General features: G+C 43.4%; 1 protein-coding gene across 3 annotated transcripts in view; it reads right to left on the reverse strand.

Moving 5' to 3' along the window:
• Nucleotides 1-1,394: 1,394 nt before the first annotated feature.
• The window catches only part of c2h9orf85 (chromosome 2 C9orf85 homolog), a 48,864-nt gene continuing 22,713 nt past the window's right edge, over nucleotides 1,395-27,545 (reverse strand). The window contains exons 4-5 of one of the 3 annotated variants that reach the window (XM_060839595.1): nucleotides 23,206-23,372; nucleotides 1,395-1,683 (exon numbers count right to left, since the gene is read on the reverse strand). In XM_060839595.1, the coding sequence (XP_060695578.1) occupies nucleotides 1,661-1,683; nucleotides 23,206-23,372 (190 nt within the window). In that variant the 3' untranslated portion in view covers nucleotides 1,395-1,660. Of the gene's footprint in view, nucleotides 1,684-22,598; nucleotides 23,373-27,545 lie in introns of those variants that run through there. The other 2 variants (XM_060839585.1, XM_060839604.1) reach the window with 2 other exon arrangements.

Raw genomic sequence — 27,545 nt, forward strand, 5'->3', positions numbered from 1 at the left:
TGAGCTTTTGTGGGAAGCCACAAACCAACATTAATGTGAATACAGTCAATTTTACTTTGGAAAATAAGCTGCCACATTTTCAAAAAGATTGATTCCAAAGAGGGCTTTAAGTACAAAGCTGAGGCTTGATTTCAATTCAACGTTTAGCTGTGATGAATAATCATCAATCTGAAACATTATCGTGTTTTTCTCTCTCTTGACAAACACGAGCTACCTCTGAGTATTTCCTGTTTTTAGTCAGATTTCTAGCAGGTGCTGAACTTCACAACACCTTCAGAGCTTTAATTCACCATTTCTTTTTGACAAAGGAAGCCTGGCTTTGAAGTTCTCTCTCTCCCAACAGGATTTCTGCTCATCTCTCCAGTTCAAATGAAAGGCCATCAGGCCATTTTCCTTTTCACAAATCTTCCATGACCTGATTAGATTAGATTCCCCACAGTGCGGATATAGGCCCTTCGGTCCAACAAGTCCACACCAACCCTCCGAAGAGCAACCCACCCAGACCCATTCCCCTACATTTACCTCTCTAATACACCTATGGGCAATTTAGCATGGCCAATTCACCTAACCTGCACATCTTTGGATTGTGGGAGGAAACCAAAGCACCCGCAGGAAACACACGCAGATACTGCAAACACCACACAGAATTCAATTCCCTCCCGGGAATTGAAGCCGGTCCCGGCACTGTGAGGCAGCAGTCCTAACCACTGAGCCACCGTGCCACCCTGTTGAGTGTTTCCAGCATTTCCTGTTTAGATACTGTGGACCAATTAAAGCAGAAGAGGAAAACAAGGACAAAATACAGTGGGATTAAAAAAAGGAAAGATAACAGTATGGTTTCTTATAGTTTAATTCACTCAAGTAGAAAATTGGAATCCAATATTTCACTTTATTTCAAAGTGTGCAGATTGGTCAAGTTGCTGGCCTGTAGCTCCCTTTGAAATCTGACATTCTTGTTTCTGCCCTGCTGAGTACAAAATCAAAACTTTTCACGTGTTTAATTTTATCAGCAATATACAAACAATCTCACAGGGTAAAGAACAAATTAGATTACAATTACATGGATAATTATGTCATAATGTAGCCATTGAGAGGGTTAGCATCAACTGGCAACATTTCCTTGAACTGAAAACTAAGTAAGATGACAATGATGAAAATGTACAACTGCAACAGTATAACACATCAAACACAACTTACATCCATCTACAGTTCGCCTTTACAATCCTGATTTCCAGCACATTAGTTTAATATTTACCAGATTCACATGTCCTAGCACTTTGTACCAGCCTACACAAACAAAAACACAACAGGATTTACAAGTCGTGTATTATTCCTGTAAGATTATTGTAATTTAAGATTATAATGTTATGATCGAGATCTATCATACATCCAGAGTCAACATAGAAATATTGAGCATGCCCTGTGCCTCAGCTCCTTTAGTCTTTGATGAGTTGTTTTTATGCAATGCTGCATCCATATGTGGAGTGGGCAGGGGAGTTAAAGAGGATTGAATGAAATTACCATCATCTTTCACATCATTGCCCTCATCACGATCAAAATCAGAGTCAGCAATACTGTTGTCATCATCATCATCACCATCCGCTTTTCTGCTGTTTAGTCTGCTTCTTGTTCTTAGATTAATTTCAACGTTGCTGTCTTCTCATTGGTTTTCCTCAGAAGCATCTGGAGATTGTGGAGAAAAAAAAAATTAGACCCATCTCCTCATCCAAAGCGTTAAAAAAAAATGAGGAAATTACATCTACATAGTGCTTTCATATCTTCAGTAGGTTCACAAAGTGTTTCACTACCAACAAACTGTGGTCACTGCTGTAGGAAAACTGGCAGCTAATTGCACATAGCAAGCTCTCATAAATAGCTACATGATAACCACAAGGTTATTGGATGTTGGTCAGAGAATAAATATAAGCCAAAACAGCAGGGAGAACAGCCTTGATCTTCTTCAAAGTAGAGACCATTTAAGTCTATCATTGTGTTGGGTGTGACAAGGCTTGTGTATACAGAACAGTACAGCACAGTACAGGCCCTTCAGCCTGTGATATTGTGCTAGCCTTTTATCCTATTCTTAGGTCAAACTAACCGACATACCCTTCATTTTACTATCATCCACGCACCTATCCAAGACTCGCTTAAATGTCCCTAATGTACCTGACTCTACCATCACCGCTGGCAATGCATCCCACGCACCCACCACTCTCTGTGTAAAGAACCTACCTCTGACATCTCCTCCAAAGTTTCCTCCAATCACCTTAAAATCATGTCCCCTTGTGATAGCCATTTCTGCCCTGGGAAAAAGTCTCTGACTATTCACTCTATCTGTGTCTGTCATCATCTTGTACAATTCTATCAAGTCACCTCTCATCCTTCTTCGCTCCGATGAGAAAAGTTCAAGCTCCCTCAACCTTTCTTCATAAGACATACCCTCCAGTCCAGCCAGCATCCTGGTAAATTCCTCTGTACCCTCTCTAAAGCTTCCACACCCTTCCTATAATGAGGTGACCAGAACTGAACACAATATTCTAACCAGGAGGTTATAGAATTGCAGCATAACCTCATGACTCAATTTCCCTGCCAATGAAAGCCAACACACTATACACCATAACAACCCTTTCAACTTGGGTAGCACCTTTGAGGGATCTACGGACCCTCTGTTCCTCCACACTGCCAAACATCCTGCCTTTAACCCTGTAATCTGCATTCAAGTTTGATATTCCAAAATGAATCACTTCACACTTTTCCAGATTGAACTCCATCTACCACTTATCAGTCCACCTCTGCATCCTGTCAGTATCCCATTGCAACCTGCAACAACCCTCCACACTATCCACAACTCCACTATCTTTCATGTCATTGGCAAACTTACTAACCAATCCTTCCACTTCCTCATCCAAATCATTTATAAATATCACAAAGAGCAGAGGTCCCAGAACAGATCCCTGCAGAACAGTATTGGTCAGCAAGCTTCAGGCTGAATACTTTCCATCTACCACCACCCTCTGTCTTCTATGGGCCAGCTACTTCTGTATCCAGAGAGCCAGATTTCCCTGTATCCCATGCCTCCTTACTTTCTGAATGAGCTGACCTTGGGGAACCTTATCAAATGCCTTGCTAAAATCCATGTGCACCACATCCATTGCTCTACTTTCATCGTTGTGTTTTGACACGTCCTCAAAGAATTCATTAAGGTTTGTGAGGCATGACCTGCCCTCAAAATGCCATGCTATCTCTAATCAAACTATGGTTTTCCAAGTAATCATAAATGTTGTCTTTCAGAATCCTCTCCAATAATTTGCCTACCACAGACGTAAGAATGACTGGTCTGTAATTCTCAGGGTTATCCGTATTCCCTTTCTTGAAAAAGGGAATAACATTTGCCATCCTCCAATCATCTGGCACTACTCCAGTGAACAGTGAGGATGCAAAGATCATCGCCAAATGCACAGCAATCTCTTCCCTCACTTCCAGTAGGAACCCGGCATTTCCTGTCTGGCCCAGCGGAGTTATCTATCCTTATGTTCTTCAAAATTTTCAGCACATCCTCCTTCTTAACATCAACCTGTTCGAGCATATCAGCCTGTTTCATGCTGTCCTCCTAAGGTCAAGGTCCCTCTCAGTAGTGAATACTGAAGCAAAGTATTAATTGAAAACTTCCCCAACCTCCTTGACTGCAGGCACAAGTTCCCTCCACTATCCCTGATCAGCTCTACCCTTACTCTGGCTACCCATTAGTTCCTTACATTAGTGTAGAATCCCTTCGGGTTTTCCTTAATCCTACCTGCTAAAGCTTGTTCATGTCCCCTTTTAGCTCTCCTAAGTCCATTCTTCAGTTTCTTCCTAGCTACCTTATAACCCTCTAGAGCCCTATCTGATCCTTGCCTCCTCAACTTTAAATAAGCTTCCTTATTCCTCTTGAGTAGATGTTCCACATCCCTTGTCATCCAAGGTTCCTTCACCCTACCATCCCTTCCTTGCCTCAGTGGGATAAACCCATCCAACTCTATCAGCAAGTGCTCCCTAAACAACCTCCACATTTCTGTCGTGCATTTCCCTGAGAACATCTGTACCCAACCTGGGTGCCCCATTTCCTGCCTAAGAGCATTGTAGCGCCCTCTCCCCCAATCAAATACTTTCCTATACCATCTGCTCCTATCCCTCTCCATGACTATAATAAAGGTCAGGATGCTGCGATCACTATCACTGAAATACTCTCCCAACGAGAGATCTGACACCTGGCCGGGTTCATTGCCAAGCACCAGATCCAATATGGCCTCCCTTCTAGTCAGCTTATCTGCATATTGAGTTAGGAATCCTTCCTGGACACACCTTACAAAATCTGCTCCATTCAAACTATTTGAACGAAGGAGGTTCCAATCAATACGAGGGAAGTTAAAGTCAGCGACGACGACAACCCTGTTACTTCTGCACCTTTCCAAAATCTGTCTCCCAATCTGCTCCTCTGTCTTTCTGTTCCGATTGGGGGTTTGTAGAAAACTCCCAACAAAGTGACTGTTCCTTTCCTGTTTCTGACCTCCACTTGGTAGACAAACCCTCCTCCATTACCTCCCCTTCTGCAGCTGTGATACTATCGCTGATCAGCAATGCCACTTCCCCCACCTCTTTTGTCTCCACCTCCTATTCCTGTTGAAATATCTAAACCTTGGAACATCCAACAACTATTCCTGCACCGTGATATCCAAGTCTCCACAATAGCCACAACATCATAGTTCCAAGTACTGATCCATGCTCAATGCCCCTTATTGCTGATACCTCTTGTGTTAAAATAAACACACTTCGTTCCATCACACTGACTGCACCTTTGCCCTATCAACTGTCTATCCCTCCTCAAAGACTCTCTGCATACTGTATCTGGCTGTTCACTAGCTACTTCATCCTCAGATCTATAGCTCCGCTTCCCACGCCCCTGCCAAAAAAGTTTAAACCCTCCCAAAGAGATCCCGTAAACCTCCCGCCCAGGATATTGGTGTGCCTCCAGGTCAGGTGCAACCCATCCTTCTGGGACAGGCCCCACCTCCCCCAGAAGGTATCCCAATAATCCACAAATCTGAAGCCTTCCTTCCTACACCAGCCATGCAGCCACGTGTTTTACTGCACTCACTCTCCATTCCTAGCCTCAGTCGCCCGTGGCATCAGTCACAATCCTGAGATCACTACCCTGCTCATCCTGCCTTTTAGAATCCAACTTAATTCCCAATATTCTCTTTTCAGGTCCTCATCTCTATTCCGAGCCATATCATTTGTACTGATGAGTACCACGATTTCTAGCTGCTCTCTTTCCCCTTAGGAATCCTGTGGACTTGATCCGAGACATCCCTCACCCTGGCACCCGGGAGGCAACCGACCATTCAGCAGTCTTGATCGTGACCACAGAATCTCCTGATTGTTTCTCTCACCATTGAATTTCCTATCAGAATCGATCACCTATTCTCCCCCCTTCCATTTTGAAGCACAGAGCCAGGGTCCATGCCAGAGACCTGGCTGCTGAAGCTTTCCCCTGGTTGGTCATCCCCCTCAACAGTATCCAAAACGGTATACTTATTATTGAGGGGAACAGCCACTGGGGGTCCCTGCACTGTGTGCCCAATCCCTTTCCCTCTCCTGATGGTCACCCAGCTCCATATGGCTCTTCTCTATCACTCCCTAAGCCTCCCGAATGATCCAATGTTCATCCAGCTTTAGCTCCCTAACACAGGTAAAGCAAGGTTAGCCACCAATGTGGTACTACGTTCCACTGAACAGGTCAGTTCCATTGAATGATATTGCACAGTTGCAAAGGATGCTTTACGTTCATGTAAATAGACAATTGAGTTACAGAACATAATGTAGAATGTGGCTTCAGTACAAGGTTTAGAGTCTGGAAATGGGAAAACAAAACATTCAGCACATTTTTTAAAAATCTGGGTGATTAACAATGCCTGTAGGGGGATCCAAGATGGCAGCGACCCAGCAAGTCTGAGTCGATAGTGCTCCTCCCAAGACTTGGACAAAGTGGGTCACCCGCCTCCATCACACTCACCAAATCATTTAAAATAGTTTTTACTTAATGTAATTAGCTGCACAGTACTGAATTTAAACAGTCTAGTCTAGTCTCTTGTAAAAATGACTAAAGGGAAGGGAGCCCGCAGTTCTCAGCAGGCAGGACCCCACCCCACCCTGCCCCAGTTGCAGCAGAGAGCTGCCCTGGGGGACTTACCCAAGGTGGCGAGCCTCGTGGAAATAATCTCCAAACTTGACGCCACAATCGACGCCTTCGTTGAAGAGTCCCAGAGCAGATGGAATTCACTCTCGGTCGCGCTACAAAAACACGACTGTGACATCGAGGAAACTGAGCGCCGAGTCGGAGGGGCGGAGCTAAATGCCGTGACCTCCGAGACTATAGCAGAATTAGCCGTGGATCAGGTCCAGACCTTAGAGAATCACATTGACGTCGAAAAAATATTCATTTGCTGGGCCTTCCCGAATGAGAAAAGGAAGGCCAGCTTACAGCGTTCCTCGAGCAGTGGCTTCCACAGTTTTTACATCTGGAGGCTGGATCAGGCCACCCAGTCCTGTTCCGGCTGCAGAGCTACAAGGAGCGGCAGATGGTCTTAGAAGCTTCCAGAAATCTTGGGAAAGATCCCCAAGCCATGATTTATAAAGGATCCAAGATTATGTTATTCCAGGACTTTTCCTCAGCTTTGGTCCAAAAGACGAAGGCGTTTGACGAAGCAAAGAAGTGTTTAAGAGACTTAAACATTCAGTACTCCTTGCGCTACCCAGCAACGCTACACTTTAGCCATGAATGGTCTGTGTACAACTTCGGATCACCGGAGAAGGCCATGGAATTTTTGGACTCCCTTAGATAAATTGTAAGAATTAATTGATGTTATTTTGCCCTCCTCCCACCCTGGTTTATCCCCCTTTTTTAATCCCTTTCATTACCTTACTGTTTAATATTAGCTCCGGGGGATGGGGAGAAGGATTTATTTATTTGTTCTTCACTTAGCGATTTTCTATCCCCCTTTTTTTTAATATATATAGAGGTTGGGGGGTCTAGTTAATGTAGGTGGGGGGAGGTGGTTACCTTATCTGATTTTATTTCTGTCTTTAGGAGTGGGATTGCTTTCCCCTGTTATTTTGTATTACTATATTTAATCATTATTTGTTGAGACTGTAATTTTATAGTTATATATGTTCATACATGGTATTAACATTATCAAATATATCCAGGTGTTGGTGTGGGGGGGGGGGGGGGAGGGCGTGGGGAGGGGCACGGGGAGGGGGAGAGTACTCACTGTTAACTCTAGCTGTGTAGTATATTTTAATTTTCTTTATCCCATCGTGAGGTGCCTGGGACAAGGGTGGGGCACTGGTTGGGAGAGGATATGATGGGCTTTTGGAAAGGAAGTGATGCCCCCGGGAACAAGGGGGAAATCTCCATTTAAATATTTTTTTGTTTAGAAATAGTTTTTTATTATATTGACGTGAGTGCATTAAAGAGCCTTTATTTTTGTGAATTTTATATGCTCTATGCTCAGGATGTTCTGGATGGGGTTTCTTCTCCCGAGGGGTCTCGGACTTGCCCGGACGATTATGATCGATCAGTCGGTTAAATGGTGCACCTGGAATGTCAAGGGGAGTAATTCACCAATCAAAAGGAAGAAAAAATTATCAAACCTCAAGAAAGAAAGGGTTGATATTGCTCTCCTACAGGAGACACACTTGTTGGTTAAAGAACATTTGAAATTACGACAGAGTGGATTTGATCAGGCCTTCTTTTCTTCCTTCAATAGGGGAGTTGTTATCCTTATTCGGAAGAATCTCCCTTTCAAAATTCTAAATCAGATAAAAGACGAATCTGGATGATATATTCTGATTAAAGCCCTTATAAATGGAGAGGAATATAGGATCTTAAATCTGTATGTCCCCTGGCACATCCTTTTAAATTTATAACGGAAGCCTTCGCAAAATTGATGGCTCTCGGTGCTTGTCATACAATTATAGGGGGAGATTTTAATTGTATTATGGATCCGGAAATAGATAGGATTCCCAAGAGTACTGCAGGAGTATTCCCCAGATCCAGACAATTAATCCAGAATTAGGATTAGTAGATGTATGGAGATGCCTTCATCCACAGGACAGAGATTTTTCTTTTTACTCCAATCCACATAAATGTCACACCAGAATTGATATGTTTTTTGCCCCCTCGATTTTTAAAAATTCCATGTCATCATGTAAAATAGGTAGTATCACAATTTCTGATTACGCTGCTGTATATATGAAAATCAAGGTGAGGAACAATGAGATATCCCCTGGCATTGGCATATAGATTCCTTCCTGATTAAAGATAGTATATTTGTGAAGCACTTCTCTCAAGAATTTAAAACTTTTTTAGAAATTAATTCAGGTACGGCTAGCAACCCATCAATAATGTGGGAGACCATCAAAGCTTACGTGCGAGGTTCGATCATTTCATACTCAGCGACCCAGAAAAAATTAAAGGGAGAACAACAGCATCTGCTCGAAGTTCACTTAAAAGCAGCTGAAACAGCATACGCTGACAGACCTTCTATTATCAAATTACAAAGGATTACGGCCCTTAGGACAGTTCTGAACACCATGCTTACCCAAATGGCTAAGAGGGATATATTATTTGCAAAACAAAGGTTATATGAATTTGGCGATAAAGCTGGTTTATACTTAGCATTTCTCACAAAGGAATAAAAGGCCCGTCAAACTATCACATCTATCAAGGAAAGTGCGGGTACTCTGACTCATGATCATAAAGGGATTAACGCAATCTTTAGAAAATTTTATTCTGATTTATATAAATCGCAGGATTGTGAAGATAGAGCTAGGAGGATGCAGGCATTTTTTAAAAACCTGACCTTTCCAGACCTAACTCCGGAACAGGTAGTGGTCCTGAATGCTCCCTTAACAAGCCAAGAAATACTTGACGCTATCAGGCAACTTCAAAGCAGTAAGGCACCTGGCCCAGATGGCTTTCAAGCTGAATTCTATAAAGAATTTACAGGAATACTGGCTGGCCCACGTATTGATATGTACAACTATTCATACAGTCAGGCTGGCTCCCGCCTTCACTGAAAGAGGCGAATATCTCTCTTATTCTCAAAAAAAGGGAAGGATCCAGAAAATTGTGCATCATATATACCAATTTCCTTGCTAAATGTAGATTTTAAAATCCTTTATAAAACATTAGCATTGAGGCTAGAAAGAGTATTGCCACACATCATAAAAGAGGATCAGACGGGGTTTATTCAGGGCCGTAGATCATCCAATAACATTAGAAGGGTTTTGAACGTGATTCAAGCCTGCTATCAGGGAAAGATACCAGGAGTCATCGTCTCATTAGACATGACAAAGGCATTCGACAGGGTTGAATGGTCATATCTGTTTTACACATTGGAAAGGTTTGGTGTTGGAAAGGTGTTTACCAAATGACTCTCAACACTGTAGAATGATCCCAAAGCAGTTGTGATTACCAATGGATTAGGCTCGGATAGCTTCAGTGTTGATAGGGGCTGTCGTCAGGGATGTCCTCTCTCGCCATTGCTATTTATGCTAATAATTGAGCCACTAGCAGAAGCTATACTGGCTGACCCTAATATAACGGCCCCGAGGATTGGTATAGGTAAACGTAAAATTACCCTTTATGCAGATGATGTTCTCCTATTTCTCAGTGATGTCAGTGCCTTGCTTAATCCAAGTTATTAATACATTTAGTGCATTTTCAGGCTACAAAATTAATTTTTCAAAATCGGAGGCTATGCCAATGGGCAGCCTTGCTAGTATATCCCACCTATTGGATGGATCTCACTTTCGCTTTTGGTGGTCCCTGGAGGATTTTTTATATTTAGGCATTTTTATTACCTCAGTATTTGGCCAATTATACAAGGCTAACTTTGTGCATTTACTGGAGAGGATAAGGCAGGACCTCCAGCAATGGGAAGACCTTCCAATTTCCTGGCTGGGTAGAATAGCACTAATTAAAATGAATGTCCTGCCCAGTCTCCTATACCCTATCAGAATGCTTCCGGTGATGCTGCCAAGGCTGGCACTACGTAAATTATATGGCTGGTTGGGTTCCTTCATCTGGAATCATAGACAGCCCCTCATTAAGCTGAAGAAGCTACAGCTTCCACAGGCAAGGGGAGGACTGGACTTCCCAGATTTTAGGAAATATCAGTTAAGTTCCCTATTAAGCTACATAGCTGATTGGGTCTTGTCTGACCTGCAATCAATCTGGCTGGACGTCGAGGCTTCTCAAGTAAAATGCCCACTTATTGACCTTTTATTTTCAGACAAGAGGAAAATCATCACGGCTCACTGTAAAAACCCTATTATACTAAACACAATTAAAGCTTGGAATATAATGCGGCAAACTGAGGGCAATTCACAGAACACATCCCCCTATGCTCCGATAGTGGGAGCATGGGGATTTCAACCGGGGCTTACAGATGTCACTTTCAAGCTCTGGAGATCCAGGGGTATCTCCTGTTTAGGGGATCTGTTTAAAGAAGGGGTCCTGATGTCTTTTGAACAGCTGCATCAGAAATTTGGATTACCTAATGGTGATCTCTTTCGATTCTTCCAAATTCGAGATTACATAAAGAAGGAGACTACGCTATTAGATAGTCTTTATAAATCAGACAGAGAACGTAGAGTGTTATGGCCAATGGGGGTATCTTCAGTCAGCACTGTTTATCTTTTATTACATGATGAAGTATCGGAAGATATGGACAATCTGCTTAAAACATGGGATCAGGATTTGGGGCTGGAAATCTCTATCGAAATGTAGAATGACATTTGGGAAAATGCCAGAAAAATCTCCATCTGCAACAGAACTCAGGCCATTCAGTTGAAGATAGTTCATAGGGCCCATATAGCACCGGACCGATGGGCAAAATTTAAGGCAGGAGCATCTCCAATGTGTCCCAAATGTAAAATAGAGGTGGGCACTCTTGTACATTGCTTATGGACCTGTCATAAGATCCGTAGATACTGGACCAAAGTAGCAAGTGCTGACAGAAATCTTAGGAATGGAAATTTGAGAGGATCCAGTATCTCTTCTTTTGGGCTTTTTGAACTTACTCTCCCTGGATATGCACGAGAAGAGATTATTTTCTATTCTCTCTTTCTGTGCAGGGAAAAATATTTTGGTAAACTGGGTGGCTGTGGGCCCCTCTGGACTTTCGAATTGGCACAGATTAATCATGGAATATATTCCCCTTGACTTCCTTACAAATATAGTGCACCAAAAAACTGAATTATTCCATAAAATATGGCAGCCCTTTTTGAATTACACAAATGCAGATATTTCGGCCATCCTAACAAGGGCTTTTATTTAATTGAGACAATGACCCTGGCTGGTCCAGGGCCCCTTGGGAGAGGAATCCCGCATGAATTCGAGTTTTGTTATGATCTGATGTTAACACATTCCGAGCATGTATTTCACTACTCAATTTCTGTGTTATCCATCGTTTTCTTTTCCTGAAAAAAGTAAGAGATTTAATTATACACTCTGGTTAGTTGTAGGTTAGATTAGTAGTTCGTTGAGTTTTGTTTTTTTTCTCTCGCTATCTCTTTTTTTTGTTTGATAGATTTTGGTTATTATTTATCTAAGATTTAATTGTATATCAATGATTATACTTGGGTTTTTTTTATTTGTAAACTTGTAAAAACGTGTTAAATTTTCAATAAAAATATCTATTAAAGAAAATGCCTGTAGCCAGTAGTTGAAATAGTCCTTATTGGTGGAATTTGCAAAATGCGGTCGGGAACTTTCCCTAATAAAACCCAAACAAATCTAAGATTTAATTGTATATCAATGATTATACTTGGGGGATTGTAAAGTAGTTAAATAAAACTTATTGACAGCTAATTGACTTGAAATGGTTAACTCACTCAAAACTCATTCATTTAAAAAAATGTTAAAATCAGTTCCATTAAATCTGTTTCTCTCTCCAATGATGTCGCCAGACTTGGGAAGCATTCCAAGCATTTCCTGTATTTCTTACAGATGATAATTATTTTAAAGCAAATGATCAGCTTTTATTTGAGAGAATTGTCATAGAGAGTCATAGAGATCTACTGCACGGAAACAGACCCTTTGGTCCAACTCGACCATGCCGACCAGATATCCCAACCCAATCTAGACCCACCTGCCGGCACCCAGCCCATATCCCTCCAAACCCTTCTTATTCATATACCCATCCAGATGCCTTTTAAATGTTACAATTGTACCAGCCTCCACCACTTCTGCTGGCAGTCATTGCATATATGCATCACACTGAGTGAAAACGTTGCCCCTTCGATCTCTTTTCTATCTTTCCCCCATCACCCTAAACCTATGCCCTCTAGTTCTGGACTCCCCCACCTCAGGGAAAAGACTTTGTCTATTTATCCTATCATGCCCCTCATGATTTTATAAATCTCTATAAGGTCACCCCTCAGCCTCTGACGTTCCAGGGAAAACAGCCCCAGCCTGTTCAACCTCTCCATAAAGCTCAAATCCTCCAGCCCTGGCAACACCCTTGTAAATCTTTTCTGAACCCTTTCAAATTTCACAACATATTTCATATAGGAAGGAGACAAAAATTGTATACAATATTCCAAAAGTGGCCTAACCAAAGTCCTGTCAAGCCACAACATGACCTCCCAACTCCTGTATTCAATACTCTGACCAATAAAGGAAAGCATACCAAAAATCTTCTTCACTATCCTATCTACCTGCGAATCCACTTTCAAGGGGCAATGAACCTGCACTCCAAGGTCTCTTTGTTCAGCAACACTCCCTCGGACCTTACCATTAAGTGTGTAAGTCCTGCTAAGATTTGCTTTCCCAAAATGCAGTACCTCACATTTATCGAAATTAAATTCTATCTGCCACTTCTCAGCCCATTGGCCCATCTAATCAAGGTTCCATTGTAATCTGAGGTAACCTTCTTTGCTGTCCACTGCACCTCCAATTTTGGTGTCATCAGCAAACTTACTAACTATACCTCTTATGCTCACATCCAAATCATTTATATAAATGATGAAAAGTAGTGGACCAGCACCGATCCTTGTGGCATTCCATTGGTCACAGGTCTCCAGTCTGAAAAACAACCCTCCATCGCCACCTTGTTTTGCAGCATGTGCTTGTTTCTCTTTGAATGGACAGAAACATTTAATACAAGATCTTCATTGATGCGGTGTGCTTCTGGACAATAGTATTTGCTAGCTAGTCTGTTAACCAATAGGTTAGTGATATTCGATCAGCAATGAGCAGGATGTGCATCCTCAGTAGCAGCTGCTTTTGTCAACATTAAGCTGTCTCGCATATGCATGGTGGTTCACAATGGAGCAATATTCCAGAAAATCTTGATGCATTGCGGCGTTGGAAGCAACAATTTTATTTTTAATATTAGTCCTTAGAAGAGTATAAAGGCAGCAGGAGTATACTTAAGAGGGAAATCAGGAGGCCAAAAAGGGGACATGAGATAGCTTTGGCAAGTAGAGTTAAGGAGAATCCAGAGGATTTTTCCAAATACATTAAGGACAAAAGGATAACTAGGGAGATCAGCAAAGTGGCCTTCGTGTGGAGCCGCAGGAAATGGGGCAGATACTAAAAGAGTATTTTGCATCAGTATTTACTGTGGAAAAGGACATGGAAGATATAGAATGTAGGCAAATAGGTGGTGACATCTTGAAAAATGTCCATATTACAGAGGAGGAAGAGCTGGACGTCTTGAAATGCATAAAGGTGGATAAATCCCCAGTACCTGATCAGGAGTAGCTTAGAACTCAATGGGAAGCTAGAGAAGTGATTGCTGGGCCCTTTGCTGAGATATTTGTATCTTCAAAGTCACAGGTGAGGTGCCGGAAGACTGGAGGTTGGCTAACGTGGTGCCATTGTTTAAGAAAAGTGGTAAGGACAAGCCAGGGAACTACAGACCAGTGAAATTGACATCGGTGGAGGGCAAGTTATTGGAGGGAATCCTGAGGGACAGGATTTACAGAATAATCAACATGGCTTTGTATGTGGGAAATGATGTCTCACTAACTTGACTGAGTGTTTTGAAGAAGTAACAAAGAGGATTGACGGGGGTAGATTGGACATGAACTATATGCACTTCAGTAAGGCATTCGACAAGGTTCGTCATGGTAGATTGGTTAGCAAGGTTAGATCACATGGAATATAGGGAGAACTAACCATTTGGATAGAGAACAGACTCAAAGGTAGAAGACAGAGGGTGGTGGTGGATGGTTGCTTTTCAGACTGGAGGCCTGTGAACAGTAGCGTGTCACAAGGATCGGTGCTGGTCCATTGCTTTGATTCATTTATATAAATGACTTGGATGTGAACACAGGTGGCATTGTTAGCAAGTTTGCAGATGGCATCAAAATTGGAGGTGTAGTGGACAGCGAAGAAGGTTACCTCAGATTACAATGGGACCATGATCAGATGCACATTAACGAAATTCACATTAACGAAACGCATATTTTGTGGGCGGCATGGTGGCACAGTGGTTAGCACTGCTGCCTCACAGCACCAGAGACCCGGGTTCAATTCCCGACTCAAGTGACTGACTGTGTGGAGTTTGCACTTTCTCCCCGTGTCTGCGTGGGTTTCCTCCGGGTGCTCCGGTTTCCTCCCACAGTCCAAAGATGTGTGGGTCAGGTGAATTGGCCATGCTAAATTGCCCGTAGTGTTAGATAAGGGGTAAATGTAGGGGAATGGGTGGGTTGCGCTTCGGTGGACTGGTTGGGCCGAAGGGCCTGTTTCCACACTGTAAGTAATCTAATCTAATTATAGCAGAACAACCTGTATCAGCTTTGCTGATGTCTCTAGTTGGAGCAACAGAGTGATGTAGGAACAAAACCCAAGGCAGCTTTGTAGTTTGGCTATATTTTTAATTCTCCAGTTGTGATACATTGAACCATTTTATGGTGACTCTAAGCCAGTCTGAGCAGCACAGCACAAAGCTCTGACAGATGGTTTCAAAAAGAAAACACAAACCCACTCAGTCTGCAGTGAACTCACCTCTGTCACCAGCACGACTCTGTGATGATAGAACACTCTGATGAGGATGGCTACATGTGTAGGAAAGGTTTAGAGGGACATGGGCCAAATGTTTGTTTCCATGCTGTACGTCTCTATGAGTCTATGAGATGGGCTAATGGGTCGAGGAGTGGTAGATGGAGTTTAATTTAGATAAATGTGAGGTGCTGCATTTTGGAAAGGCAAATCAGGGCAGGACCTGGACACTTAATGGCAAGGTCCTTGGGAGTGTTGCTGAACAAAGAGACCTTGGAGTGCAGGTTTATAGTTCCTTGAATGTAGAGTCTCAGGTAGATAGGATAGTGAAGATGACGTTTGGTATGCTTTTTTTTAATTGGTTAGAACATCGAGCGTACAAGTTGAGAGGTCATATTGCAGCTGTACAGGACTCTGGTTAGGACACTTTTGGAATATTGTGTGCTATTCTCTTCTCTTTTGAAACTTGCAAGGGTTCAGAAGAGATTTATAGGATATTGCCAGGATTGGAGAGTTTGAGCTACAGGGAGAGGTTGAACAGGCTGAGGCTGTTTTCCCTGGAGCGTTGGAGCTGAGAGGTGACCTTATAGAGGTTTATAAAATCATGAATGGCATGGATAGGTTAGGTAGACAAGGTATTTTCCCTGTACTGGGGAGTCCAAAACTAGAAGGCATAGGTTTTGGATGAGCGGGGAAAGATTTAAAAAGGGATCGAAGAGGCAATCTTTTCATGCGGAGAGTGATGCATGTACGGGATGAGCTGCCAGAGGAAGTAGAGGAGGCAGGTACAATTACAACATTTAAAAGGCTTCTGGATGGGTATATGAATAGCAAGAGTTTAGATGGATATGGGCCAAGTGCAAGCAAACGGTACCAGATTAATTTAGGATATCTGGTTGGCATGGACGAGTTGGACTGAAGTGCCTGTTTCCATGCTGTACATCTCTATGACTCTAAACTTATTCAGTATTGGGGTTTGTAACAATTCTGGTCAAATAATAAGGCAAGCTGTAAAGAAAAATGAAATGAAGCACCTCCAGAGATAGGCTGCATTTTCTTCCTTGATGGACTTAGTTCAGTCAGTATTCCTCAGCTCCCATTAAAATCACTTCCCTCAGCTACTGAAAGCTTTAGAATATGAAGCAACAGGAAGATTCCTTTTTCCCTCTAAACATGAGCCAGCTGATGATGATGAACAGTGAATATGCATTAACAAATAGGAAAACATGTTTACAATGAAGTTTCACTCATGCCATCATGTTCCAGAGAAGGTTTGCTTCATTCCTTCTCTCCCAGTATATGTCAGTCCTGGGTTCTGAGGTAGGTGTAGGGAGTTTGACCTACAGTGCAGTCTGTTGGTCTTGGAGTTTAGCTTGGGTGACCCATGAAACATGAGTGTCTCAAGGTCCAGACGTGCTGTGAGTGTCCTGGCTAGAGAGTAGTTCATGCTAATCAACTTAAACTCCTCTATGCAATTGGAGGGGGCGGGGAATATGGCAGGCAACGTGTAAGTGTAAGGTTTGGCCACCTCTCGGTAGTGTCCTGAGAGGATATCTCTAGAGGGCCTCAAAGTGGTTCTTTCTCCATTTGTCGGCTGACTAGGAAGGGGAATCTGAGTGAGGCAAAGGCCCCCTGTCACCTAGCAACAATGGCTGGAACGATGGAGTGAAGGCCTGTGTGAGTGTCCATTAAACCTTGAGACTGCTTGACCTGGCAGCTGTCAATCTGATCATGGAGGCAGCCAGCCACTCATACGCCAGATGTCGCAGGGTCTCTACAGCTTTGGTGCAGTTGTGCAACCTTTGTGTCAGTCTCTCCAGTACCTCCATGAGGTCATCTCCTGCTTGGGACTACACAAATACCTGTTCTCCAGCAGTCCTCCAAGGGCCAGCAACTTCAGATGCCGTTTCCTTCAACCAGCTGTTGCGATATGGCAGTGATATACTCAAGTAGATGTTCCCAACTCTAGAAAAAATACTCACCAAGGTGTCAGTATCTGAGCTGGCGGAGGGTACAGATGGCAGCCTTGATGGTTCATCCTCAGCCACCCATTTGCTCTTTCGCATAGGTGAGGAAGGGATGTCTTGCAGGACTATGGCCTTGAGCACTGAGACAGTGCTGTTACCATGATTACCGGCAGGACTCAAAAGTGAGACTGTGTTGTGAGCAAGTTTGGGTATATTCAGAACACATTCACCATGGTGTTAATGGGACAGTAGCACAACAATGCAAACTTCAGGATATGGGGTTTCCAGCATCTCCACAGGAATGATTCCGGTCCTCACTAGTAAGCGCTAGCATCCTCTCTTTCTAGGGTTATGGAGTCAAATGTTGTGTGCCCAACCACCGTCTTAGCTCTGCCGGCCCTATCATGAGTCATATTCTACTGGAATGAAACAAAAGTAGAAATCAAGTGAGATGAAATTGTGTTGCACAGCTATTGCTACAGAAAAATGGTGGGTATCCCAAGTGAATGAGCAGGCAGCACAAAGGCTGTGCACTGTTAGTTGTTTGGGTGCTTACTGGTGGTGGTGGGGATCTTGGGGTGTGGGGGGTGGAGTGGTGGTTGTGCATTGATGAGGGAAAATATTTTATACAAGACTGAGAGTGGTAGATCATGAGGTTGGTGAAGATATGTGCCATAGCAGAGATGGATTGAGTGCGATATATCAGAGAGAAACATGTGGCACTTACCATGGCAAAGCAGATATGGTAATTAATCTTCTTGTTAGACTGCTAGGCATTTCTCTGGACAATGGGTGATAACGACAGAGCAGACATGGTCTGGTGTTGTGGCCGTCTGGAATGATTCTGGAAGAAGAGGATGGCATTCCTCTGCAGCCTTCTATTCACCAGAACCTCCGGGTCACTATTTGCAAAGCACAGTACCAATTTCCCCTTATTTTCCATACTCAGGGCAAATAAATTGAGCCTTGCAGGGAAGCTGTGGATGCCGCGTGTAAAATGGCCTTTCGAATATGGCACTGATGCCAGGAATCCTTAGATGTCCTGGGAGTGGAAAGTACTTCTGTCCATGGTGAGTTCCAGATAATAATCAGCTGAGTGCCATGGTGTGTGTGCTGTATGATTTGGGATGATATTGCAAAACAAAAACTGCTAGGCATTGTGGAGAGAAACCCTCAACGAAACTCGCCAAAAATGACAACAGCTTTCTGATAAAGGTCAGCCTTACGTTTCTATTCATCACTTTAAACATTCATTCTCTCTACCACAATGGCAGTGGTATGTACTATCCATAAGACATTCTGCAGCCACTTGGCCCATGACAGCATCTTTCAAACCTGCATACTTTCCCAACTCGGACAAGGCCGACAGATCTTCAGGAATACCACCCAAGTAATAAAAAATTATATCTTTGTTCCTCCACTGCTACTCTGTCAAAATCTTGTACCTCCCACCATAACAACACCGTGGGTCTATCTATTGCAGCAGTTCAAGTAGATGGCTCATTAACACTTGCTCACAATCTCCTGGGATAGACAGCAATGTTCACAGCTCATGAATGAATAAGAAAGATGCTTGAATCTCATTCCTTCATAATTAACTTCTTAATCAATATGAATTTAATATTTTTCTTACATAAATATCTTCCTATCATTATTTTAAAACTTATAGTGTCATGATTGCTATTGACCAGACGCTCCCCATATGCTTACTTCTGTTATCTATTTAACTTTCCATTACTAGGTCCACTAGTGAAACCTCTAACACTAGACGTTAGTGGGCGGCACGGTGGCACAGTGGTTAGCACTGCTGTCTCACAGCGTCTGAGACCCGGGTTCAATTCCCGACTCAGGCGACTGACTGTGTGGAGTTTGCACATTCGCCCCGTGTCTGCGTGGGTTTCCTCCAGGTGCTCCGGTTTCCTCCCACAGTCCAAAGATGTGCGGGCCAGGTGAATTGGCTGTGCTAAATTGCCCGTAGTGTTAGGTAAGGGGTAAATGTAGGGGTATGGGTGGGTTGCGCTTCGGTGGGTCGGTGTAGACTTGTTGGGCCGAAGGGCCTGTTTCCACATTGTAAATAATCTAATCTAATCTTACAATACTAAGCAAGCACTGAATCCTGTACACGTGATCATAAGGAGAAAGTGAGGACTGCAATGCTGGAGATCAGAGCTGAAAAATGTGTTGCTGGAAAAGCGCAGCAGGCCAGGCAGCATCCAAGGAGCAGGAGAATCGACGTTTCGTGCACAAGTCCTTCTTCAGGAATGAGAAAGGTGTGCCAAGCAGGCTAAGATAAAAGGTAGGGAGGAGGGACTTGGGGGAGGGGTGTTGGGAATGCAATAGATGGAAGCAAGTTAAGGTGAGGAATAACCTCCTTCCACCTATCGCATTCCCAAGTCCCTCCTCCCTACCTTTTATCTTAGCCTGCTTGGCACACCTTTCTCATTCCTGAAGAAGGACTTATGCGTGAAACGTCAATTCTCCTGTTCCTTGGATGCTGCCTGACCTCCTGCGCTTTTCCAGCAACACATTTTTCAGCATGTGATAATAAGTCCACTTTCCTTTTTCCTCCTTGCAGTTTTCCTTGGGAATAATTGAAATGTCCCATCATTTCTAATTGATATATATTTTACACATTTTCCATTTTTCTTCCACTTCCAAAGGGTGGCCTATGGTGTAAATTAATTAGGATTAGAGAGAAATAGAGTCATATAGCACAGAAACAAGCCCTTTAGCCCACCATTTCTGTGCCTCCCAATGAAACACCAAGCTACACTAATGCCATTCACCTTCACTTGATTCATCGCCTTCTATGCCCCAGCATTTTATATACTCATCCAGACGCTTCTTAAATGTTGCAAGAGTACCTGCCTCCATTCATCCTTTCAGGCAGCACATTCCAATATATGTATTACCCACTGGGTGAAAAAGGTTTTCTTCGAAATCCTCTGGATTAGTTGCTGCTCACCTTGAATTTATACTCTCTGGTCTTAGACAGGTGTACCATGGGGAAGAGATTCTCACAATCTCCTCTGTCTGTGCCTCTCATAATTTTGTACACCTCAGATTCTCCCCATCCTCAGCCTCCTCTACTTTAGGGAAAACAAACCCACTTTATCAGCCTCTCCTTATTACTAAGACTTTCCATCCCAGGCAATGTCCTAGTGAATCCCCTCTGCACACACTCCAAGACAATCATGTCCTGACTGATGCCATGTATCCTTTAGCTAGACCTATAGAAGACTCAGTTACAACATTAGTGTTAAATATGTTCACTACCACCATTTATGTTATTTCTAATCATTCTACCTGCCCCACTCCTGTCAAATGCTGTACTCACTAATTTTTTGTTTAGAATCCCTCCAGTATAGGAACAGGCCATTTGACCCAACAAGCACACACCAACGCTCCAAAGAATACCCCACTTAGGCTCAACCCCCTTCCCAATCCCTGCTAATCCACCTAACCTACGCATCTTTGGACACTATGGGCAATTTAGCATGGCCAATCCACCTCACCTGCACATCTTTGGACTGTGGTAGGAAACCAGAGCATCCAGAGGAAACCTATGCAAACATGGAGAGAACACACAAACTCCATAACGACATACACCCAAGATTGGAATCAAACCTTGGTCTCTGGTACTGTGAAGCAGCAGCGCTAACCACTCTGCCATCCAGCGTGCCTCCATGGATAGAGTCACGGAGATGTACAGTGGGCTGATATCCCCATGTAGAACTTGGCAACATAAAGTCTTGAACCTGCTCTGTCAGTTAATATAATCATGGCTAATCCTCAACATTAACTCCACTTTCATCCTGATCCCCACCTCTTAGCTCCCTCGGCATCCAACAAAATGGGAAAGTCTATCCTAAGAAAGGCATACAGTCTGAGATTTACCCACCAACTTTGACTGGGATTTGCATGTGCTCGGGAGGGATGTGGGGGAAAGAAACGGTCAGGCTGGCTCGCTAGCTTGACACCAAATCAATACATGTTTTGATCGGGCGGGGGCAGGGGGTTTAGTGTTGCAGTGCTGACTACCTACCAAGAGGGATGTGATGAGAATAGAGGTAGCGTGTCTCCATGCTGAATGGCCAATCAGCTCACACTAGGAGAATACACAGCAGGAGGACTCAGCATGTATTTGGTGAGACAGGTAAAGGGCTACAACTATCATTGCAACAGTCACTTTTCGAACTGCCTCTCACAATACTTATGAAACCCATTAGCTTGGTCCTCATCCTCTCTCTTACTTAGAAATTTGATGAAATATCATTTTAAAAAATGAAGAAGCAAAATCAACAGGTCAACTGAATTACCAGTTCTTTAACAACAGATACCACACCTGTTTTGTCTCTCCCTCCTTTATCGAATTTGCTCAATTCTGATCAGCTGTGACTGTTCTAGAATCTAGGGAAGTTTTATGAAAAAAAATCATAAAAATATATCCACCATCTCTCCCATTAATACCTTTAGAACTCTCCAGGGTGACTCTGTTTCTCTCTGGGTGGTAGGTGACTATGAGTGGAGTGATTGCAAGTGTGAAATAGGCGAGTGTACATTGCACGGGTGACTGTGTTCACATGAATCAGGTGACAGAGAGAGAGCTAGGCAACTGAAATGGGAGACTGGATGACTGTCGTATTGCCCAAGCTAACCCAATCTATATTTCACAAAGGAAATTATTTTTGATCTTCTGAGAAAAAAATCTAAATAGACTGCCAATTCTCCACAAAGAAATTCCATAATCATCTGTTGATGATTTCGCTGAGCTTTTGTGGGAAGCCACAAACCAACATTAATGTGAATACAGCTAATTTAATTTTGGAAAATTCAGCTGCCACATTTCCAGAAAGACTGATTCCAAACAGGGCTTTAAGTACAAAGCTGAGGCTTGATTTCAATTCTACGTTTAGCTCTGATGAATAATCATCAAACTGAAACATTATCGTGCTTTTCTCTTTCTTGACAAACACTAGCTACCCCTGAGTATTTTCTGTTTTTAGTCGGATTTCTAGCAGGTGCTGCACTTCACAACAGCTTCAGAGCTTTAATTCACCATTTCTTTTTGACAAAGGAAGCCTGGCTTTGAAGTTCTCTCTCTCCCAACAGGATTTCTGCTCATCTCTCCAGTTCGAATGAGAAGCTATTAGGTCAGTTCTGAAAGTGTGTTGCTGGAAAAGCGCAGCAGGTCAGGCAGCATCCAAGGAACAGGACATTCGACGTTTCGGGCATAAGACCTTCATCAGGAAAGCCCATTCCTGGTGAAGGGCTTATGCCCGAAACGTCTTATTTCCTGTTCCTTGGATGCTGCCTGACCTGCTGCGCTTTTCCAGCAACACATTTTCAGCTCTGATCTCCAGCATCTGCAGACCTCACTTTCTCCTATTAGGCCAGTTCCCTTTTCACAAATCTTCCTTGACCTGTTGAGTGTTTCCAGCATTTCCTGTTTAGATACCCCAGACCAACTAAAGCAGAAGAAGAAAACAAAGACAAAATACAGTGGGATTAAAAAAAAGGAAAGATAACAGTATGATTTATTATAGTTTAATTCACTCAAGTAGAAAGCTGGAATCCAATATTTCACTTTATTTGAAAGATGATCCAAATAAAAACAAACTTTGTTTGGTAGTACAGAATTGAAGTAGTTCAGAAATGTTCATCTTGCAGTCATCAGAAGAGATGCACCAATGGCAAATTTCAAAAGGGAGCAACAATTTATCCTGCATGAGCAAAGTGTGCGGATTGGTCAAGTTGCTGGCAACATTGCCATAAACTGAAAACTAAGTAAGGTGCCAATGAATTCAATGTACATTCCTTCAAAACTGCAACAGCATAACACATCAAACACAACGTACATCCATCTACAGTTTGCCCTTACAGTCCTAATCTCCAGCATATTAGTTTAATATTTACCAGATTCACATGCCCAAGCACTTGGTTTCATGCTACACAAATAAAAACACAACAGGATGCATAAGTCATGTATATCCTGGAAGATTATTGTAATTTAAGATTATAATGTTGTTATGATCGAGATCTATCATACATCCAGAGTCAACATAGAAATATTGAGCATGCCATGTGCCTCAGTTCCTTTAGTCTTTGATGAATTGTTTTTATGCAATGCTGCATCCACATGTGGAGTGGGCAAAGGAGTTAAAGAGGATTGAATGAAATTACCTTCGTCTTTTACCTCATTGCCCTCATCACAATCAAAATCAGAGTCAGCAATACTGTTGTCATCATCATCATCATCACCATCCGTTTTTCCGCTGTTTAGTCTGCTTCTTGTTCTTAGATTAATTTCAACGTTGCTGCCTTTTCGTTGGTTTTCCTCAGAAGCCAATCTGGAGATGGTGGAGAAAAAAAAATTAGACCACCTCCTCATCCAAAGGGTAAAAAGAAAATTAAGAAATTACATCTACATTGTGAACCTACTGAAGATATGAAAGCACTAAGTGCTTCACTACCAACAAACTGTGGTCACTTCTGTAGGAAAACTGTCAGCTAATTGCACATAGCAAGCTCTCATAAATAGCTACGCGATAATCACAAAGTCATTGAATGTTGGTCAGAGAATAAAGACAGCTCAGCAGGTTTGTTTGGAGGCGCTGGCTTTCGGAGCGCTGTTGCAGCATCCACAACCACCTGATGGGGAGGCGGCGCTCCGGGAGCCGGTGTTTCCAAATAAATCTGTTGTACCATAACCTGGTAAGTGGGCGGCATGGTGGCACAGTGGTTAGCACTGTTGTCTCACAGCACCTGAGACCCGGGTTCAATTCCCGACTCAGGCGACTGACTGTGTGGAGTTTGCATGTTCTCCCCCCGTGTCTGCGTGGGTTTCCTCCGGGTGCTCTGGTTTCGTCCCACAGTCCAAAGATGTGCGGGCCAGGTGAATTGGCCATGCTAAATTGCCCGTAGTGTTAGGTAAGGGGTAAATGTAGGGGTATGGGTGGGTTGCGCTTCGGCGGGTCGGTGTGGACTGGTTGGGCCGAAGGGCCTGTTTCCACACTGTAAGTAATCTAATCTAAATATAAGCCAAAACAGCCTTGGTCTTCTTCAAAGTAGCAACCATTTAAGTCTACTGTTGCGATGGATGTGGCAAGGCTTGTGTATATAGAACAGTACAACAGGCCTTCGGCCCATGATATTGTGCCAACCTTTTATCCTACTCTAAGGTCAAACTAATCAACATACGCTTCATTTTACTATCATCCATGCACCTATCCAAAACCCGCTTATATGTCCCTAATGTATCTAACTCTACTACCACCGCTGTTAGTGATTTCCAGACACCCACCACTCTCTGTGTAAAGAACATACCTCCGACAGCCCCTCCAAACTAACCTCCAGTTACCTTAAAATCATGCCCCCTTGTGATAGCCATTTCTGCCCTGGGAAAAAGTCTGACTATCCGCTCTATCTGCCTCTGTCATCATCTTGTACATGTCTATCAAGTCACCTCTCATCCTTCTTCGCTCCAATGAGAAAAGCTTGAGCTCCCTCAACCTTTTTTCATAAGACACGCCCTCGAGTCCAGACAGCATCCTGGTAAATCTCCTCTGTACCCTCTCAAAGCTTCCACACCCTTCCTATAATGAGGTGACTAGAACTGAACACAATATTCCAATCAGGACTTTAGAGAATTGCAGCACAACTCACGACTCTTAAACTCAATCCCCCTGCTAATGAAAGCCAACACACCATACACCTTAACAACCCTATCAACTTGGGTGGCACCTTTGAGAGATCTATGGATGTGGACCCCAAGATCCCCCTGTTCCTTCACACTGCCAAAAATCCTGCCTTCAACCCTGTAATCTGCATTCAAGTTTAATCTGCCAAATGAATCACTTCACACCTTTCCAGATCGAACTCCACCTGCCACTTATCAACCCATCTCTGCATCCTGTCAATGTCCCATTGCAACTTACAACAACCCTCCACACTATCCACAACTCCACCAACCTTCATGTCATCAGCAAACTTACTAACCAATCCTTCCATTTCCACATCCATGTGATTTATAAATATCACAAAGAGCAGAGGACCCAGAGCAGATCTCTCTGGAACACCACTGGTTAGAGAGCACCAGACTGAATACTTTCCATCTATTACCATCATTTGTCTTCTATGGGTCAGCCAATTCTGCATCCAGATAGCCAAACCTCTCTGCACCCATGCCTCCTTTCTTTCTGAATGTGCCGATATGAGGAACCTTATCAAAAGCCTTGCAAAACTCTGTGCACACCACATCCCTTGCTCTATCTTCATCAATATGCTTTGTCACGCCCTCAAAGAATTCAATAAGGTTTGTGAGGCATGACTTGCCCTACAAAAGCCATGCTTTCTATAATCAAACTATGGTTTTCCAAGTTATCGTAAATGCTGTCTCACAGAATCCACTCCCAATAATTTGCCTACTATTGACATAAGACTGACTGGTCTGTAATTCCCAGGGTTATCCCTATTCCCTTTCTTGAAAAAGGGAATAACATTTGCCATCCTTCAATCATCTGGCACTACTCCAGTAGACAGTGAGGATGCAAAGAACATTGCCAAACGCACAGCAATCTCTTCTCTCACTTCCTGTAGTAACCTTTGGCATATCCCCTCTGGCCTAGGGGACTTACCAAACCTTATATTTTTCAAAATTTTCAGCACATCCTCCTTTTTAACATCAACCTTGTTTGAGCATATCAGCCTGTTTCACAATGTCCTCAAAGAGTAATGCCCCTCTCAGTAGTGAATACTGAAACAAAGTATTAATTAAGAAGTTCCCCAACCTCCTTTACTGCAGGCACAGTTCCCTCCACTTTCTCTGATCAGCCCTACCCTCACTCTGGCTATCCTCTAGTTCCTCACATAAGTGTAGAATGTCTTAGGGTTTTCCTTAATCCTACCCGCTAATGCTTGTTTATGTCCCCTTTTACCTCTCCTAAGTCCATTCTTCGGTTCCTTCTTGGCTACCTTGTAACCCTGTACAACCCTGTGTCAGTTCCCTGCCTCCTCAACCTTAAGTAAGCTTCCTTCTTCTTCTTGACTAGATGTTCCACATTCCTTGTCACCCAAGGTTCCTTCACCCTACCATCCCTTCCTTGCCTCAGTGGGACAAACCTGTCCAGCACTATCAGCAAGTGCTCCCTAAACAACCTTCACATTTCGGTCGTGCATTTCCCTGAGGACATCTATACCCAAATAAATACTTTCCCATACTGGCTGCGCCTATCCCTCTCCATGACTATAGTAAAGGTCAGGGTGTTGTGATCACTATCACCGAAATACTCTCCCACGAGAGATCTGACACCTGGCCTGGTTTGTTGCCAAGCACCAATCCAATATGGCCTCCCCTCTAGTCGGCCTATCTACATATACAGTCAGGAATCCTTCCTGGACACACCTGACAAAAACTGCTCCATTCAAACTATTTGAACTAAGGAGGTTCCAATCAATATGAGGGAAGTTAAAGTCACCGACGACAACAACCCTGTTACTTCTGCACCTTTCCAAATTCTGTCTCCCAATCTGCTCCTCTACCATTCTGTTCCTATTGGGGATTTGTAGAAAACTCCCAATAAAGTGACTGCTCCTTTCCTGTTTCTGACCTCCGCCCACACTGATTCTGGAGACAAACCCTCTACACTACTTCCCTTTCTGCAGCTATACTATCGCTGATCAGCAATGCCATTCCCCCACCTCTTTTATCTCCCCTCATTTTCCTTTTGAAACATCTAAACTTTGGAACATCCAACAACCATTCCTGCCCCTGTAATGGCCACAACATAGTTCAAAGTACTGATCCATGCTCAACGCCTCTTATTGCTGATACGTTTTGTGTTAAAATAAACACACTTCGATCCATCACACTGACTACACCTTTGCCCTATCAACTGTCTATCCCTCCTCACAGACTCTCTGCATACTGTATCTGGCTGTTCACTAGCTACTCCATCCTCAGATCTGTAGCTCCACTTCCCACGTCCCTGCCAATCCAGTTTAAACCCTCCCAGAGATCTCGTAAACCTCCCGCCCAGGATACCAATGTGCCTCCAGGTCAGGTGCAACCCATCCTTCTGGCACAGGTCCCACCTTCCCCAGAAGATATCCCATGATCTGGAGCCCTCCATCCTACACCAGCCATGCAGCCACGTGTTTTACTGCACGCGCTCTCTGCTCCTAGCCCGTGGCACCAGTCGCAATCCTGAGACTACTGCTCTGCTCATCCTGCCTTTTAGAACATAACTCCCAATATTCTCTTTTCATGTCCTCATCCCTATTCCTAGCCATGTCATTGGTACCGATGCGGATCATGATTTCTGGCTGCTCTCTCTGCCCCTTAGGAATCCGAGAGACTCAATCCGAGACATCCCTCACCTTGGAACCCGGGAGGCAACATACCATTCGGCAGTCTCGTTTGCAACCACAGAACCTCCTGTCTGTTCCTCTCACCATTGAATTTCCTATCAGAATCACTCTCCTATTCACCCTCCTCCCTTCTGAACCATAGAGTCAGGTTCAGT

The sequence above is a fragment of the Hemiscyllium ocellatum genome, chromosome 2, assembly GCF_020745735.1.
Source record: "Hemiscyllium ocellatum isolate sHemOce1 chromosome 2, sHemOce1.pat.X.cur, whole genome shotgun sequence".
Classification (NCBI taxonomy): Eukaryota; Metazoa; Chordata; class Chondrichthyes; order Orectolobiformes; family Hemiscylliidae; genus Hemiscyllium; species Hemiscyllium ocellatum.